The 15,293-nt window shown below is 38.4% G+C and overlaps 1 protein-coding gene across 8 annotated transcripts in view; it reads left to right on the top strand.

The window, feature by feature from the left end:
- Positions 1–4,568: 4,568 nt before the first annotated feature.
- Positions 4,569–15,293, top strand: part of BMPER (BMP binding endothelial regulator) — a 499,083-nt gene continuing 488,358 nt past the window's right edge. For 4 of the 8 annotated variants that reach the window (XM_060686111.2, XM_060686112.2, XM_087894073.1 and 1 more), the window contains exons 1-2: positions 4,590–4,960; positions 6,319–6,404. In XM_060686111.2, coding sequence (XP_060542094.1) covers positions 4,831–4,960; positions 6,319–6,404 — 216 coding nt within the window. In that variant the 5' untranslated portion in view covers positions 4,590–4,830. Of the gene's footprint in view, positions 4,961–6,318; positions 6,405–15,293 lie in introns of all 8 variants that reach the window. The other 4 variants (XR_015734230.1, XR_009620982.2, XM_060686109.2 and 1 more) reach the window with 2 other exon arrangements.

The following is a 15,293-nucleotide window of genomic DNA, read 5'->3' as shown; positions in this document are numbered from 1 at the left end:
ACATGGAAATCGACACCGGATCTGCCCTGTCAATCATGTCTTCGGTGACACTTAAAGCACTTTTACCGAAGTTCCAGAGAAACCAGCTTTCACGGCAACGAGTTCGCCTCCTCGACTACCAAGGAAACCAAGTTCCTGTGGAAGGCATGGGCACGTTCCGGGTCACCTACGGTGAGTTCCAGAAAGAGCTTCCCCTGACCATCGTCAGCAAGTCGCTGCCAAGCCTCCTGGGCCTAGCTTGGTTTCGAGCCCTCGGCATGGGCTTCACGGGTGTCCACAGCCTCACCGTCTCTAAAGGACAGCCTCCTGCACGAGATCCAGGATGTTTTTGAAGAGTCGCTAGGCAAGTACGTGGGGACCCCTATTTCTATTAATCTAGACCCTAATGTAGCCCAGATTAGGTTAAAGGCAAGACGAGTACCATTTGCCCTAAAACCAAAAATAGACACAGAACTTGACAAACTGATCAAACAAGGGGTGCTGGTCCCTGTAGATCACACTAAGTGGGAAACCCCAATAGTCACGCCAGTCAAATCAGACGGATCAATCAGAATCTGCGCTGATTATAAATGCACGATCAATAAGGCGCTTCAACAGAGCATGTACCCAGTTCCAATCGTCCACCATTTGCTTCATTCCCTGGGCCCTAGCAAGATTTTCGCAAAGTTAGACTTTGCGCAGGTGTACCAGCAGCTGCCAGTAGATGATGCTATGGCAGAATCGCAAACTATAGTAACGCACAGAGGTGCATTCAAATGCACTAGACTACAGTTTGGGGTTAGCATTGCACCAGGGCTCTTCCAAAGCACTATGGAGCGCCTACTACAAAGACTCCCGGGGGTTGTACCCTATTTTGACGATGTCCTCGTTAGCGGCCAGAATGAGGCTCAGCTTGGAGAAAGAGTTAGACTAGTGTTCACCAGATTTAGAGAAGCGGGACTTAAGCTCAAAAAGTCCAAATGCAAGATTGCGGTACCCTCCGTAGAATTCTTGGGCTACCGAATTGACGGCACAGGCATTCACCCCACAGAAAGCAAAGTAAGGGCCATCCAAAATGCACCCACACTGAAGTCAAAGGCCGAATTGCAGGCCTTCCTAGGATTCTTGAACTTTTATACCATGTTCCTCAGAGACAAGGCCACTATTGCAGAACCATTACACAGACTGCTAGGGAAAAATGTTCCTTGGGTTTGGGGCAAGTCTGAAGCAGCCGCGTTTAAGGCTGTCAAAAAACTTTTGTCGGAGGACAGTTTCCTTATCCAATACAACTCGGAATTGCCGCTTGTGCTTGTCTGCGATGCGTCCCCCTTTGGTGTTGGTGCCGTGTTGAGCCATAGACTACCGAATGGGTTAGAGGCACCCATTGCATATTACTCTCACACTCTGTCCAGTGCAGAACGAAATTACAGCCAGCTGGACAGGGAGGCCTTAGCGGCTGTGGCAGGGGTCAAAAAATTTCACGAATATTTGTTTGGCCGGACTTTTGAACTTATTACGGACCATCAGCCATTGTTGGGACTTTTGGCTGGCGACAAACCAACCCCGGCTGCTCTATCCCCCCGGATGACTCGGTGGTCTATTTTCCTGGCCACTTATTCGTATAGACTAATCCACCGACCAGGCCAGACTCTAGGCCATGCTGACACCCTCAGCCGATGCCCCTTGCCCGATCTGTTGGAAAACCCGACTCCGGAAGCCCATGTATTGTTGATCGATGTTGTATCCCTGGGTCCCCTCTTGTCTGGCGAGGTGGCAAGGGCATCTTCCAAAGACACTGTTTTATGAACTGTTATGGGCTGGGTCATGAGGGGTTGGCCAACTAAGGTGGACAGTGGGGATTTTCAAGTGTTTTTTAACAAGAAAAATGAGTTGTCTATGCTGGGGGGCTGTTTATTGTGGGGCGATAGGGTGGTTATTCCCTCACGGTTAAGGCATCGGGTGTTGGAACTGCTACATGAGGGGCACCCTGGTATAGTCAGAATGAAGAGTCTGGCTCGGAGTTATGTGTAGTGGCCACAACTCGACCAAGACGTCACTGAGTGGGTGGGGAAATGCAGGCCTTGCCAGGAGTCCCACCCAGATCCCCCTGTAGCTCCCGTTAGAGAGTGGGAAAAGCCTAAGAGACTATGGGGGAGGACTCATATTGATTTTGCAGGGCCCTTCCACGGCCAGAATTTTCTTATAATTGTTGATGCTTTTTCCAAATGGCTGGAAATAGCCTTAATGCCATCAACCACTTCCAAGGCAGTAATCAAGGTCCTCAGAAAACTATTCGCAACCCACGGTTTACCAGACACCCTGGTTTCTGATAACGGGCCCCAATTCACGGCAACTCAATTTGAAAGCTACCTGGCCGAGTTAGGAATACGACACGCATTATCTGCCCCATTCCATCCAGCTTTGAAGGGCCTTGCAGAGAGATTCGTATGAACGACCAAAGAAGCCCTTTCCCGACTTGATGTGGGGGACTGGCAAGCCAGGATAGACCAGTTCTTAGCAGTACAGCATGCAACCCCGTGCACTGCCACAGGGCGCAGTCCAGCAGAACTTTTAATGGGTCGGAAACTTAGGTGCACTCTCGATCGCTTACATCCGAACTATTCCCAAGATAATTTCAAGAGGGAAGAGGGAGGATTAAGACAATTCCAAATCGGAACCCCAGTGTTTGCAAGAAATTATGCTAGCGGTCCACTATGGATGGGGGAATTATTGTTGGAATCACTGGTCCGAAATCATACACAGTGGACATAGGGCAGGGTAAAATCTGGAGAAGGCATATAAATCAATTACGTAAGCGTTTGAATTGTGAAGCTTGTGAAAGCCCCGATATTATTAAACCTAACTTCCATAGTTTCCCCGAAACAGCTATCTCAAGCCCGAGTAAACCGGATTACTTATTGGGTAAGCCTGAGTTCCAGCACCACTCCAACGAGTCGACACTCCCAGCCGGGGATGGCCACGCCTCTGGAGAAATTCAGGAGGTTCCATTGGCGGAGCCAGGAGAGACGGGAGGTCCCTCTGACCGGCTTGATGCCTCACCAACAACTGAACTGTGCAGGTCAACCAGAGTGAAGTCATGCCCTGGTCACCTGCGTGATTTTGTATGTAAATATGTAAATAGATAAGATAAGTGCCTTCTGGGAATGGAGGGGTGTTATGTATGTATCTATTTTGTGCGGGAAATTCAAATGCACCATTGCTTGTGATTGGTTAACGGTTATTTCTGAACTGTATATAAGGAGGGCTGTTGCCTGTGTTTCTTTGCTGAAGTCTCACCCTGAAGTAAAGAGCTGTTGTCACTAGCTTGCTTGTGCCTCTCGTTATTCCCACGCTACAACATAACTTATCACAAATATGCTTGCAGTGAGAAGAGTGGATGAATGACTCTACAGAGCAGTTGGGTGAAGTGGCCCAAGAACTGAATATTTCCTTAAGATTATCATGTAATGCACACTCAACTACATTTCAGATCGCTGCACTATTGTGTGACTTGGGACCTTCTATAAAATGGCATGTAAGATCTAAAACATCAGAGAAACATGAAGAAAGATTATGGAAAGAGTGTTCTATGCCAGAACTTTTATCTTCTGTATAATTAAATTCTTAGGGTGGTTAGTGTGTTAAGGGTAATACAAATCAAATTACACTAACATAATAGTTTTTCCACTGGTGCCAGAATACTTCAGCCTGTAACTAGGTCATTGATCTGATCAAGAAACTTTAGCTGGACAATGAATTTCATTTGGCTGATTAAATCTGTGTGTATTTGCCTACATCTTACATGTGCTGCATTTGGAAACAAACAGCATTTTCCCTATGTTGTGATTATCTTTTTCACACACAGTTTGCATTTTAACACCACTTTAAAATGACTCATATTTCCAATATGAAAAATGCTATTCGCCATCTGTAGTTTTTTGACTGTATTAAACGTTCATAATGCCTCTAACCAAAAATGGGGTAACCGATTATATGCCATTAATTACCCCCTCCTCGTTTTTTCTTCATCTAAAAAAACAAAGTGTACACAGATTGGAACTTATCGCAACCCCGTGAAAGCTTCCTTTGCTGATTTCCCGCACCGCCACCCCTTCTGTTGGTAGAGAGCGCATCTTGGTGGCGGTGCGATTTGAAAATGATACAGTAATGAGAACGAGACAGTTTTTTGGCAGGCAAAAAAATTCCTTTCTGCAGCTCCCCGATTTTTTTTCTTTCAACACTTCTCCGCCCAAAAAGAAAAACAAAAAGTCAAAAGACCTGGCTAGGGCAGCCGGGCGAACCTGAAGCTGCGAGCTTTTGGCTTTTCCTCCAGACAAGACAACAATTGCTAACACCCCCAACTGTCGGCGCCTTTCCCAGTTCTCCTGCTCTCTCCCTCAAAGGGACGGATGGCTCACGGATCACCAATGTCTGGGCTGAAGGCTGCGGCACTGGCTACAGTCGGGGCAGAACAGAGTCGGCGGTTGTAGCAGGAGGCAGCTCCTGTCAGTGAACTAGGCAGGGGTCCCTCACGCGGCAGGCAGGCAGGCAAGCAGGCAGACGGCCGGCCCCGCCCAGCCTGGCGTCTCTTTCCCCCTCCCCGCCCACCCATATTCCGCTCAGGAGGGGTCGGCCGGCAGGAGAACGGTTCAAAGCTAGATCCGAAGACGGCGGCAGTAGTAACGCCGCGAGAAACCCATCCACCAGTGCCTCCTCCCATTCTGTCTTCCCCTTTCTCTGCACCCCCAGCAGCAACTTCCCGGCCGGATAGCCGCCGCCGCCGCCGCGATCCTGCAGTCCCTAACGCTCTCCCGAGCTTTTGGTCGCTCAAGAACCCGAGCTCTGAGGACGATGGTCTGGCTCTTGTGCAGCTCCTGGGCGGCGGCTCCCTTGCTCAGCTCTCCAGGGTTAGTGTTTGTCGGCTGGCTGTGGCTGCACCACCTCGGACTCCCCGTGACGCTGGCGTCTTCCTTCCTGACAGGTAAGGACAACAGCAGGGATACCGGGGGAAAGCGGGAAGCCGCACGCGCTTTCCACCCAAGCCTGCAAATGTTGCACGCAAAGAAAGTATCCGAAACACCGATTTTCAGTCCGAAGGGCAACGAGGATGTATGCACTCATGGAGACGGGCATGTGTACCAATAGCGCGGTTTATGATTGGTAACGGTTTTCTGCTATAAATAAATTAATGTTCTAAAAAGGACACACAGTATTTACTAAGGTTCTCTCTTGATTTTTGGAAACCCCGTTATTAAACAGGTATGAACGTAGGCAGCTAGCCAGATTTGGAGGTAGTCCTCTTTTAAATATCAAATGTGCTTTTGGTGCCAAGCACCACGTGAAAGACCCTAGAGTCGCTTGGTGCACTCTGCCACATGTGCTTGGAATCTAGAGTGTTCTCCCTTGTGAAGACAGCTATTGGGTATGTTGATCAGCCTACTTGGCTAAAATTGCATTGGGAGGAATGTGCTGCTTTCCTAGCATCCTGAAAACTATTGCCCCAACAGAATTGGTATGAATTTAAAAAGTACACATTGCATGTCAGAAAAACTGCACATTATGTTAAGTAACATTCTTTTCAAGCAGGTGACAGATTTAAGATGGACATACACAGAGAAATACACTGCCTTGAAGCATACATTTGCCTGATACTTGGTGCAAAAAGATTCCAGTTGTAGACATGTGAAAAGTACAGCACTGTATTTCACAAAATAGCCGTTGGCATTTTTAAAAATTTGGGAATGTGTATTTGTATATATCTTGCTAATCAAATTCATTTACAAAGCATCTAAAGTGCCTTGTTCTTTACATCTGAAGTATATTGGCAGAGAAAGACTAGTATATCATGTTCTGATCCAATTTAGATACAATAGATGTTCACCTGTTCACGTCCATAGAAATATCTGGTCTGCAGTTTTCCTAAATTATATTTAGAATTTTTGAGTTTTAAAATACAGAGCTAGCAAAGCCTTTGTGGGAATAAAAACTTATCTCATTAGACACATATTTATCATCATTAAATTTAAAAGATGCTTGTTGGTTATGGAAAAATAGTTATCTCTGCTGTGCTTTTGGTGTCTAAATTTTTAGGGCGGGTACTTTGTTCATCTTGAAATAACAACATTAAGAGTGCTGTTGTATACTGTTGATGTAAGTAAAGGAATAATAATAATGAATGAGAAGTAACTCCTACTAATTTCAGTACGGCCTATTTCCATATTTATATGACTGAAGCATTTGTTACAATCTTGTGCACTAATGGTTTTTCGGCAAAGTGGAGATGGCTGCAGGACAGGCAAAGTGAAGAAGTAATATTGATGTTTAAAATTTTCCATATAGGTTCTGTTGCAAAATGTGAGAAGGAGGGAGAAATTCTACAGATCCCATTTATTACAGACAACCCTTGCATAATGTGCATTTGCTTGGTAAGTGTGAATTTTTCTGATAAGACCAAACAAAAATATCTGCTGTAATCATATATGGCTTATCATTTTTCTTTGTGCAGCTGGAGGTTATCTCACCTTCTGTACTGGCTGAACAACTTTCCAGCTCCATAATCTTAGAATAATATCCTTGACTTTAGCATAGACACACATCTTTCAGCTGATTTTGCCCATGACATTGTGAAGGTACCTAAATGTTTTGCTTGCAGAATATATTTGTGTTTAATGCTATTTCTTCTACACAACCGCACCCCATGACAGCATTTATATTTTTTAATTTATAATGAATCTTTCTGTTAACCCAGAGAATGAAAACTCTGATATTTAATCTGAAACTGTACATATTTCAATCCAAATTCTAAAAAAAAGAGGAAAAATGGTCTTGAAACCATTTTTTCCATGAGCTATTAACAGCTCATGAAGGCAAAATAGTCCTGGTGGGTTGGATGCCCCAATTTGCTTTCAAAATCATCATGGTTGCTTTGGAGCTACTTTCTTGTCTAGTCTTGTCTTGTCTAGTCATATTGTCACAAAGAGACAATGCTGTACATATGATACTTTTTTACACTCTGACGATGACTCTGGCTGTTGTTTGAGAAGTTCATATTCCTTATTATTTAACAATGAGTCCAGTTTGTATTCAGTAGCAAAGGAAATAATTCTATCTTTCGCGGACAACCCTAGTTTCATAATAAAAACACAGACTGTATAGATCAGACTCTGGGAAACATAAAAAAAATTATTCATGATAATCAGAAAACTTATTTTAAAATAATGTTTAACCAATGCGCATATAGGAATCATAGTGGAAAGTTACATTTATAGACTTTGAAAAGTGATATGATAGACTGTGAAATTTTCTGATATTTATTTATGTATGGCAATCAAATAATGGTTCTGCATCTATCAGGTCAGAAAGAAACAAGTATTTCAGATTACTGCAACTTTTAAAGTTTTCTTATTAAGATAATAGCTCTGTAATTTATCATTCAATAATGGAAGAAAATGATGTAGGTGAGAAAACTAGAGCATATTAACAGTGGTTTTGTTTATAGTTATAGATGTCTGCAGCCAGCTGTTTAATATGTATGTATCTATGTATTTTACATACTGTATTAATAATTAATTTAAATTGTTCATATCAAATCCTGTTTAGTATCTTATTTAGTTTTCCAGCTTTGATTTGTACAAAACAAGGAAATATGATTTTAAAGATATTTCTCGTAACATTTATACTATGTATAATAGAAATCTGATACTATTCCTATTTTTCTCAATCAAGGTGGTTTTGCTTCTTTATTGTTATGTGATTTTTTTCCCATTTTAATTTTTTTAAAATAATCTTTTCCCCATTAAATTAATCTACTAACTGACTTTCATCAAAAAATATACTATTAAGTATTGTGAATATTTATGTATGTTCAACACTGGATGTTCAACACCATGACAATCTTTTTGCACATTTTACTGTAAAGTATGCATATCCAACATCCCATGCTTACAAAATCAACAGTATAAAGTTAGTTCACCATCAGACTAGGAAAAAGCCTTATAAGAAGACAATTTCCAAAGAAGTCACTATGTAAAGAAAAAGTAAACAGTCCTACTACACCTTGTATTCCATGAAATCAAACCTTAAAATATTATCAAAGATGTTATAACTAATCATTCTCTTAATTGTGTATCAGCTGGGTTGTCAAGAGTTAATTAAAAATAGATGCACAAAAGCAAAAAAAGTGAAACATCTCCCCTTATTTCTGGTTGTGATTTTCTGCCTAAAAATAAATTATTATTCCCTTGCGCTATAGGAGTTCTGTGTAACAAATTTGGTTCATCTCTATCACCTTGTTTTAAATTAATATAAACAAAAGATGTTTCATCCATAAACAAAAAGTTACTGCTTTATCTTTTAAATCAAATCATATACCTATATAAATTCCTAGTCTGGAAATCTAATATTTAATATTAAAATTAATATTTCAATTTTGATGTTACACTATCTGGAATTGCTTTACAATCATACTAAAGGGATAAATCAGACATTAATAAATTGTACTTTAGCAGACAATGCTGATTTTCATCTATAAAACTTAAACCACCTTTAAACCTTTGAGGGGTTTTTTTGCACAACGTCTGTTGAACAACATCTACCATGTTAATGCAGAAGAGAAGGTGAAGGAGACACATTTTGCAATGTGAATAAATGTTGCAGATAATGTAGCCTTTATATTTACATTACAAAAAAACTGAAGAATGCTTTGCTTTATGTGCGAATGACTTTATTCTCCCACCTTCTAAGATATTTATCATTTCTATGATTGTGTCCAGTATAATATTCATATCTACACAAACTTCTTATGAAAGTATAACACATATTATAGGTTGAAATTCATTATTCATTATAGATTGACCATCTGTCAAAATGACTCTGAAATAAATAAAATTAAAAGACAATATTGTTGTGGGCCATATTTTTCACCCAAAATTGCTTAAAACAGTAATTTCTGAAGATACATGACTTGTCACAGTCCATACTACACTATGCTGAAATGAGGTTGGGTAAAGTTCAGAGTATTGTGGGAAAACTCAGCCATTTTACTAACATATATATGAATACTACTATTAATTGGACAGTACCAGCTTTATAAAATTCTTTAGGTGATTTATACTTTAGTAGAAAATTTAACTAAACACTTCAGATTACTATATGAGCACAATTGCATAAAACCTGCTTATTTATTTTTTTCGAATGAGATATTATTGGTACAGGATGATGGGTTTTTTTTCTAATTGCCTCACAAAAAGGCAAAGCAGAGAATAGAAATTTAATCTACTATCCTCTAAGATCACGTATTCTGATACAGAAAGTTGGATCAGAAATTATATACATTGTATTTCCACCCTGAAATCAGTGAACAAGTTAACCGAATCTCTGTCAGTTTCAACTTCTTATTTTTAAAAAAAATATTTTTATTATATGTTTTCTTCGTTTTACATCACAGTTTCAACTTTGCAACAGCGATATACTGGTTGTATCAGCACTTTTTTACAATATTCATACTATTATACTTCCTAGTTGCAACAATTTAAATTTTGTTCATACAATATCCATTTTACTTTACACTTTTATACCATCTTGCCATAATATTACTTACAATAAATATTCTTCTAGCGTTGTACTTATTTCTGGTTTGTTAATCATTTTTCATCATTAATTTTCTAATCTTTGCATCAATTAACCAATTGTACCATACATTCCAAATTAAATAATATTCTGTTTCTCCTTTGTCTTTAATTTCCATCGTCAACCTGTCCATCTCAGTGCAATCTAATATTTTCTTTATTACCATTTCCTCTATGGGTATATTTCCATTTTTCCAATTTTGGGCATACATAATTCTAACTGCTGTTATTACATGTAGCATTAAATATTGAATTCTTTTATTATATTTCCCTGGCTTTAAGTCTATTTGTTGTTTTACCATTTCCTCTAGCCACTTGTTTATCTCTGCCCAATACTTTTTCACCGATGGACAGGTCCACCATATATGGTAGTATGTTCTCTGTGTCTGTTTACATTTCCAACATTCTGGTGACCTATTTGGAAACATTTTTGCCAGTCTTGCTGGTGGTAGATGCCATCTATAAAACATTTTACATAAGTTTTCTCTATATGCTGCTGACATTGTCAATCTGTAATTTCGTTCCCACAATTTTTGCCAATTATCTAGTTCTATAGTGTACTCAAAATTTTTTGCCCATTTATCATAGTTTCCTTTAGTGTTTCTTCCATTTTAAACCTCAAGAAGTAGTTGTACAAATTTTTAATCAGTTTTTCATCTGCCCCCTGTAATATCTTGTCTAATTCTTGTGGTTCAGTATAAAATCCATAGTTTTCTGCATCCTTTTTGTACCTCGTCTATATTTGCATATAAGGCCACCAGTCCAAATCAATTCCCTGATTTTTTAATTTCTGTTTCATTTTTAATTTCCCTTGTTCATTTAATATATCTTTATATCTTGAAATTTTATCCAGATCTAACACATTCAGATATATTAATGCTTCCATTGTTGATAGCCAGACTTGTATTTTACTATAGTGGTTCTGTTTGATTTTTTCCCCATATCAGTAACAGAGCATTTCTAATTTGGTGTCTTTGAAAGTAACTGTGTGTTTTGCTTTTTCCGTCCCATATAAATGTGTACCATCCCAGTTGTAAATCATGTCCTTCTATTGCCAAAATCCTTTTGTTCTTAAAATTTATTCACTCCTTTATCCATGTAAAGGGCTGAGGCTTGATAGTACAGCTCCCAGTCTGGTAGCCCGAATCCTCCCTTATTTTTACTGTCCTGTAGCATTTTTAGTTTAATTCATGGTTTTTTCCCTAACCAAATAAATTTTGTTATTAGGGTTAGTTTCAACTTAGTAAGACAGAAATGAATTCAAAGAATTTGATCTTAATGGAATTACTTAGAAATAAATATTCGGAGTGCAACAGTGATAATTCTCAGTTCCTCCTCCTATTTCTTGTTTGCTTTCCACAATACTTTCTTCTGTGATGTTGCATAGCAATCCATATTTGCTTTTTAATCATTACTATGTGAATAAATCAGAAGACAAAAATATTTATCTTAAACACTCAAGGCATTTTTTTTTATTTTGTTGTGCTTGTACAAGGTGGAACATAGGACTACTCAACCCGTATATTATATTTACATAGGTGATTTGCCACTTCTATCTTTAGAGTGATCACATGTATTGCACCTATAGTTCTCACTATGTAAGTGGATTTTATGCAAGCGAGATACACAAAGAGGTATGATTTCCTATTAAAATTGTCATCTCTGTCTGTGTAGATAAATATTGACACAAACCTTATGTTTCTACTCAGATGTATTCTTATCTTGGATCATCTATAAATTATCTTCATTTATTTATTATATAGGATACTTAGTCTTTCTTAATCAGGTGTCTTCAGTCAATGTATTATTCTACGGTTTTCATAATTTCCAACCTAAAAAAGATTAACAGAAATGTAACACATGGAGGGCATTAGTTTATAGTGAAACATGTTCTAAGTCTTCAAAACTCTGAGTACTTGTAAAGACAGCATCTTTCTCTAGAAGTGTTTTCCTATTCTTCATAGTAATTTATTTTTAGTTAGAAATTGCTTTGCCCATGACTTCTGCCATGAGATTTGCAAAATTTTCCCTATCCCACATAATTGTCATAATGCAGCAAAATACAGCAACCATGCCAAAATTGTGATAGGTTAGCAGTTCAGTCAGTTTTACAGGGAAGATAATGCAATATTGTTTGACAGATGCTATTAACTGAATCATTATCATCATCATCATAAAAAAAGAGGTGGAACTTTTCAAATCCTATCCTTTTATTTTCTTCATTCTCTGGTCTTTGTTTGATCTCAGGCAAAAACTGGTTTGGCCAGGATGCTAATGTAATCCATTTCAGTCAGCTCTGCCCAGATTAGCTTGGCTCTACTTTCTGAATCCTTAGTTTCCCTCTTCCTCCCACTTTTAGTTTACAGAATCCTTTTCTATATACTAATCACAACACATGCCTCAAGTGACTACCATAATGATCTTGCATTTAAACTGATCAAACTGACCTTAATGTTGGCTAGATTTTTTGGATGCCCTCACTTGGCAGCATGGCTACTGCTTCCTTTAATCTTTAAGTTCCGTGGCGTTTTATTATAACGCCACTGTATAGGCTTCCTCATGATATCATTGCCTACTCTCCCAACAAAAGGTCATGGCAGAACAATCAACACAGCTTGCCATACCACATGGTTCTTTTGCATATGTTGTACACTGTACAGTAGTGTCTTAACCACTACCATGCTGGATCCTCCATGTTTCTTACATATACATAATTAATATTTCTTCTATAAACCCACACAGAATTCAGAACTTTGTCTCATATCTCAGGTAACTTAATTGATAATTGAAATTCAGAATTTAATATTTATTGGGCTTTTGCTTACTGAACTTTAAATTAAAAAACTTCATAATCTTGAGCTGCTTTTCATAAAAAGCCCGAGTTTGGATCAGAGTTTGTACATCAATTTAGCAAATTAGATTTAAACAAAACTGGCATGAATGAATAGAGCATAACCCAGGTAATTATAGAGACATATATGTTCATGGAAAATCTAACTATCCAACAGAATCAGTTTCTACATTTAGCTGTCAGACATCAGCTATCCAGGGTCTGATGGAGTAAAAGTTATAACAAATAAAATAAAATAAATTAATTAAATTAAAATTAACAATCAAAATAAGATATATTTTTTTTGCTATACAGATTGCAAGTGAGCAGGCCTTCGATTTGGGAGGCTAGGAATGAAATAAAATGTCTGATATTACATAATGTTGCTGAACATAATAAGAAAAGTAGATAGAGACTCATTTTGTATGGAAGCTCTAGTATAACAAGAAAGGCATATAGGAAATATAAACACTGGTCTAAGCACAATAAACTACCATATATAGCTGAGTTTGGTTAAGCCTGGAAATAGATCACATTGCATATTGCAGCATTTCATGTAAAATATGCTATGTTTCGGTGTTATCTTTAAAAGTACAAACTTAACATAATGTAAAAAAAACAAAAACCTCAAGTGAAATGAAATCCTGTCCATAATTAAAGGATTAAAAAGGAATCCTCCACAAAATCAACCTAGGCTGGATTATTATTATTACTATTATATATTTTGAGTTTTCAGTGTTAGGGTATGATTGTGGCCATGAGGGCTATAGTTTGGCTGGTGGTGGGAGAAACCATGTAATTAAATTCAATGTGTCACTGACTACATAAAGCTGGAGCATCTTACCAGATTGCATTAGGATCCAAGAATAACCTTAACATAAGATATTTCTGGATTTTATTTTTTAAAATAAAATCAGGCAGGGAAAATTAAACATGCTATTCAATGCAATGGGAGATAAAGAATGTTTGAATTCATTTGCACAAGATGAGGGTGTGTGTGTGTGCATACTATTTTTTACTGTTTCACGCTGAGCATGAACAACTGTTTACTGATCTGGTCCAATCAACTGGAATGTTCTAATAGTATGTTTTCATCAAGTTTCAATCTAGGTTCCTGCCAGAAAGATTGGCATAGGTCTTGAAGCTGTAGAGTATTATAGAAAAAGTGAGCAATGTATCTGAACCACAGCTGGATTTGATAGTTAAGTAAATACAGGTAGTCCTCAATGTATGATCATAATTGAGCCCAACATTTTTGTTGCTAAGAGAAACATTTATTAAGTAAATTTGCCCCATTTTACAATGTTTCTTGCCATAGTTGTTAAATGAATCACTGCAGTTGTTCAGTTAATTACATAGTTGTTAAGTAAATCTGGTTTCCCCATTGACTTTGTTTATAAGAAGGTCACAAAAGGAGATCATGTGATCCCAGGACACTGCAACCATCATAAATATGAGTAGTTTCCAGGTGTCTGAATTTTGATCACATGACCATGAGGACGCTTCAATGGTTGTAAGTGTGAAAAATGGTCATAAGTCACTTGTTTCAATGCCATTCTAACTTTGAACAGTCACTAAATGAATTGTTGTAAGTCGAGGACTATCTGTACATCAAGCCAAGGGAGGGGAGAGAAATCCAAGGGACACATTGTATTTCAAGATTAGAAGAATTCCTGCCTTTCTTTTCTTAGTTTCATCATCCTTAGGTCTATTTTTACTAGAACAGTTAATGTTGGATTTGTCACTCCATGTGGTGCTCAGTGAGTCGGTATCAAATCTTCCATAAACATCATGGAAAGTTTTCAATATCTGGATTATATGACTCAAAAGTGATTATTGTTCAGTGACAGGGCGTTCAGTCATTTGAATTCCTCCAAAAACAAGAACTGTTTCTTGTTTTATTTATTACTTCTATGAGAACTAGGATTTAGTTAACTTTCAAAAAGAGGGAAGTGGCTATGCTATGATACATCCTTGCCATAAATTGAAAAAAAGTTATAACAATCAGTGTTAAAATAAAGTTAATTTATCATTTTCTAATTCTCACATGGAGGGCAGAATAGTTCAGGATTTAAATAGCTGAGCTTGTCAGCTGGAAAGCTGTGCAGTTTCAAGTCCCGAGCACTGTGCAACAAGGTGAGCTCCTGTTACTTGCCCCAGCTCCTGCCCATCTAACAATGCTAAAGCAGGCACATGCGAGTAGATAAATAGGTAGGTTCCCCTTCGGTGGGAAGGTAACAGTGTTCTGTGTGCCTCAGCATATAGTTATGCTGGCCACAGGACTACAAAAGTGTTTTCCCACAATGCTGGCTCCTTAGATAAGAAACAGAGATGAGCACTGAGCCCTAGAGTTGGACATGACTGGATAGGAGAAATCTTTATTGTGAACTTTTAATTCTCCTGTTAAACAGTTTATTCAGTAAACAGAGTTTTAAGACATGTAGATGTGTTGTTTTATTTCTGATCTGTTTGTTGATTTGTTTGCTACAGACATTTTTGTTGTAATACATAATGGGGATGTCACCATTTAGCCAAACCAAAACACCTTGACAGATGGAATCTATCTCAATTTCCACCCCAGCAACTTAAGAGCCTTAATAGTACAGTGGTCTAATGCACCCTGTTATTAACACAGCTGCCTGCAATTACTGCAGGCTCGAATCTCACCAAGGCTCAAGGTTGACTCAGCCTTCCATCCTTTCTAAGGTAGGTAAATTGAGGACCCAGTTGTGGGGACAATAAGCTGACTTTGTATAAATATACAAAAGGATGAAGGCTATTGCTTAGCGCATTGTAAGCCGCCCTGAGTCTCCGGATAAGGGCGGCATATAAATCAAATTAAAAAAAAAAAAAAAAGT

The sequence above is a fragment of the Pantherophis guttatus genome, chromosome 4 (genome assembly GCF_059756535.1).
Source record: "Pantherophis guttatus breed Tessera chromosome 4, ASM5975653v1, whole genome shotgun sequence".
Lineage (NCBI taxonomy): Eukaryota > Metazoa > Chordata > Lepidosauria > Squamata > Colubridae > Pantherophis > Pantherophis guttatus.
The sequence above is the reverse complement of the archived record's forward strand: the minus strand, read 5'-3'. Positions and strand labels throughout refer to the sequence as shown.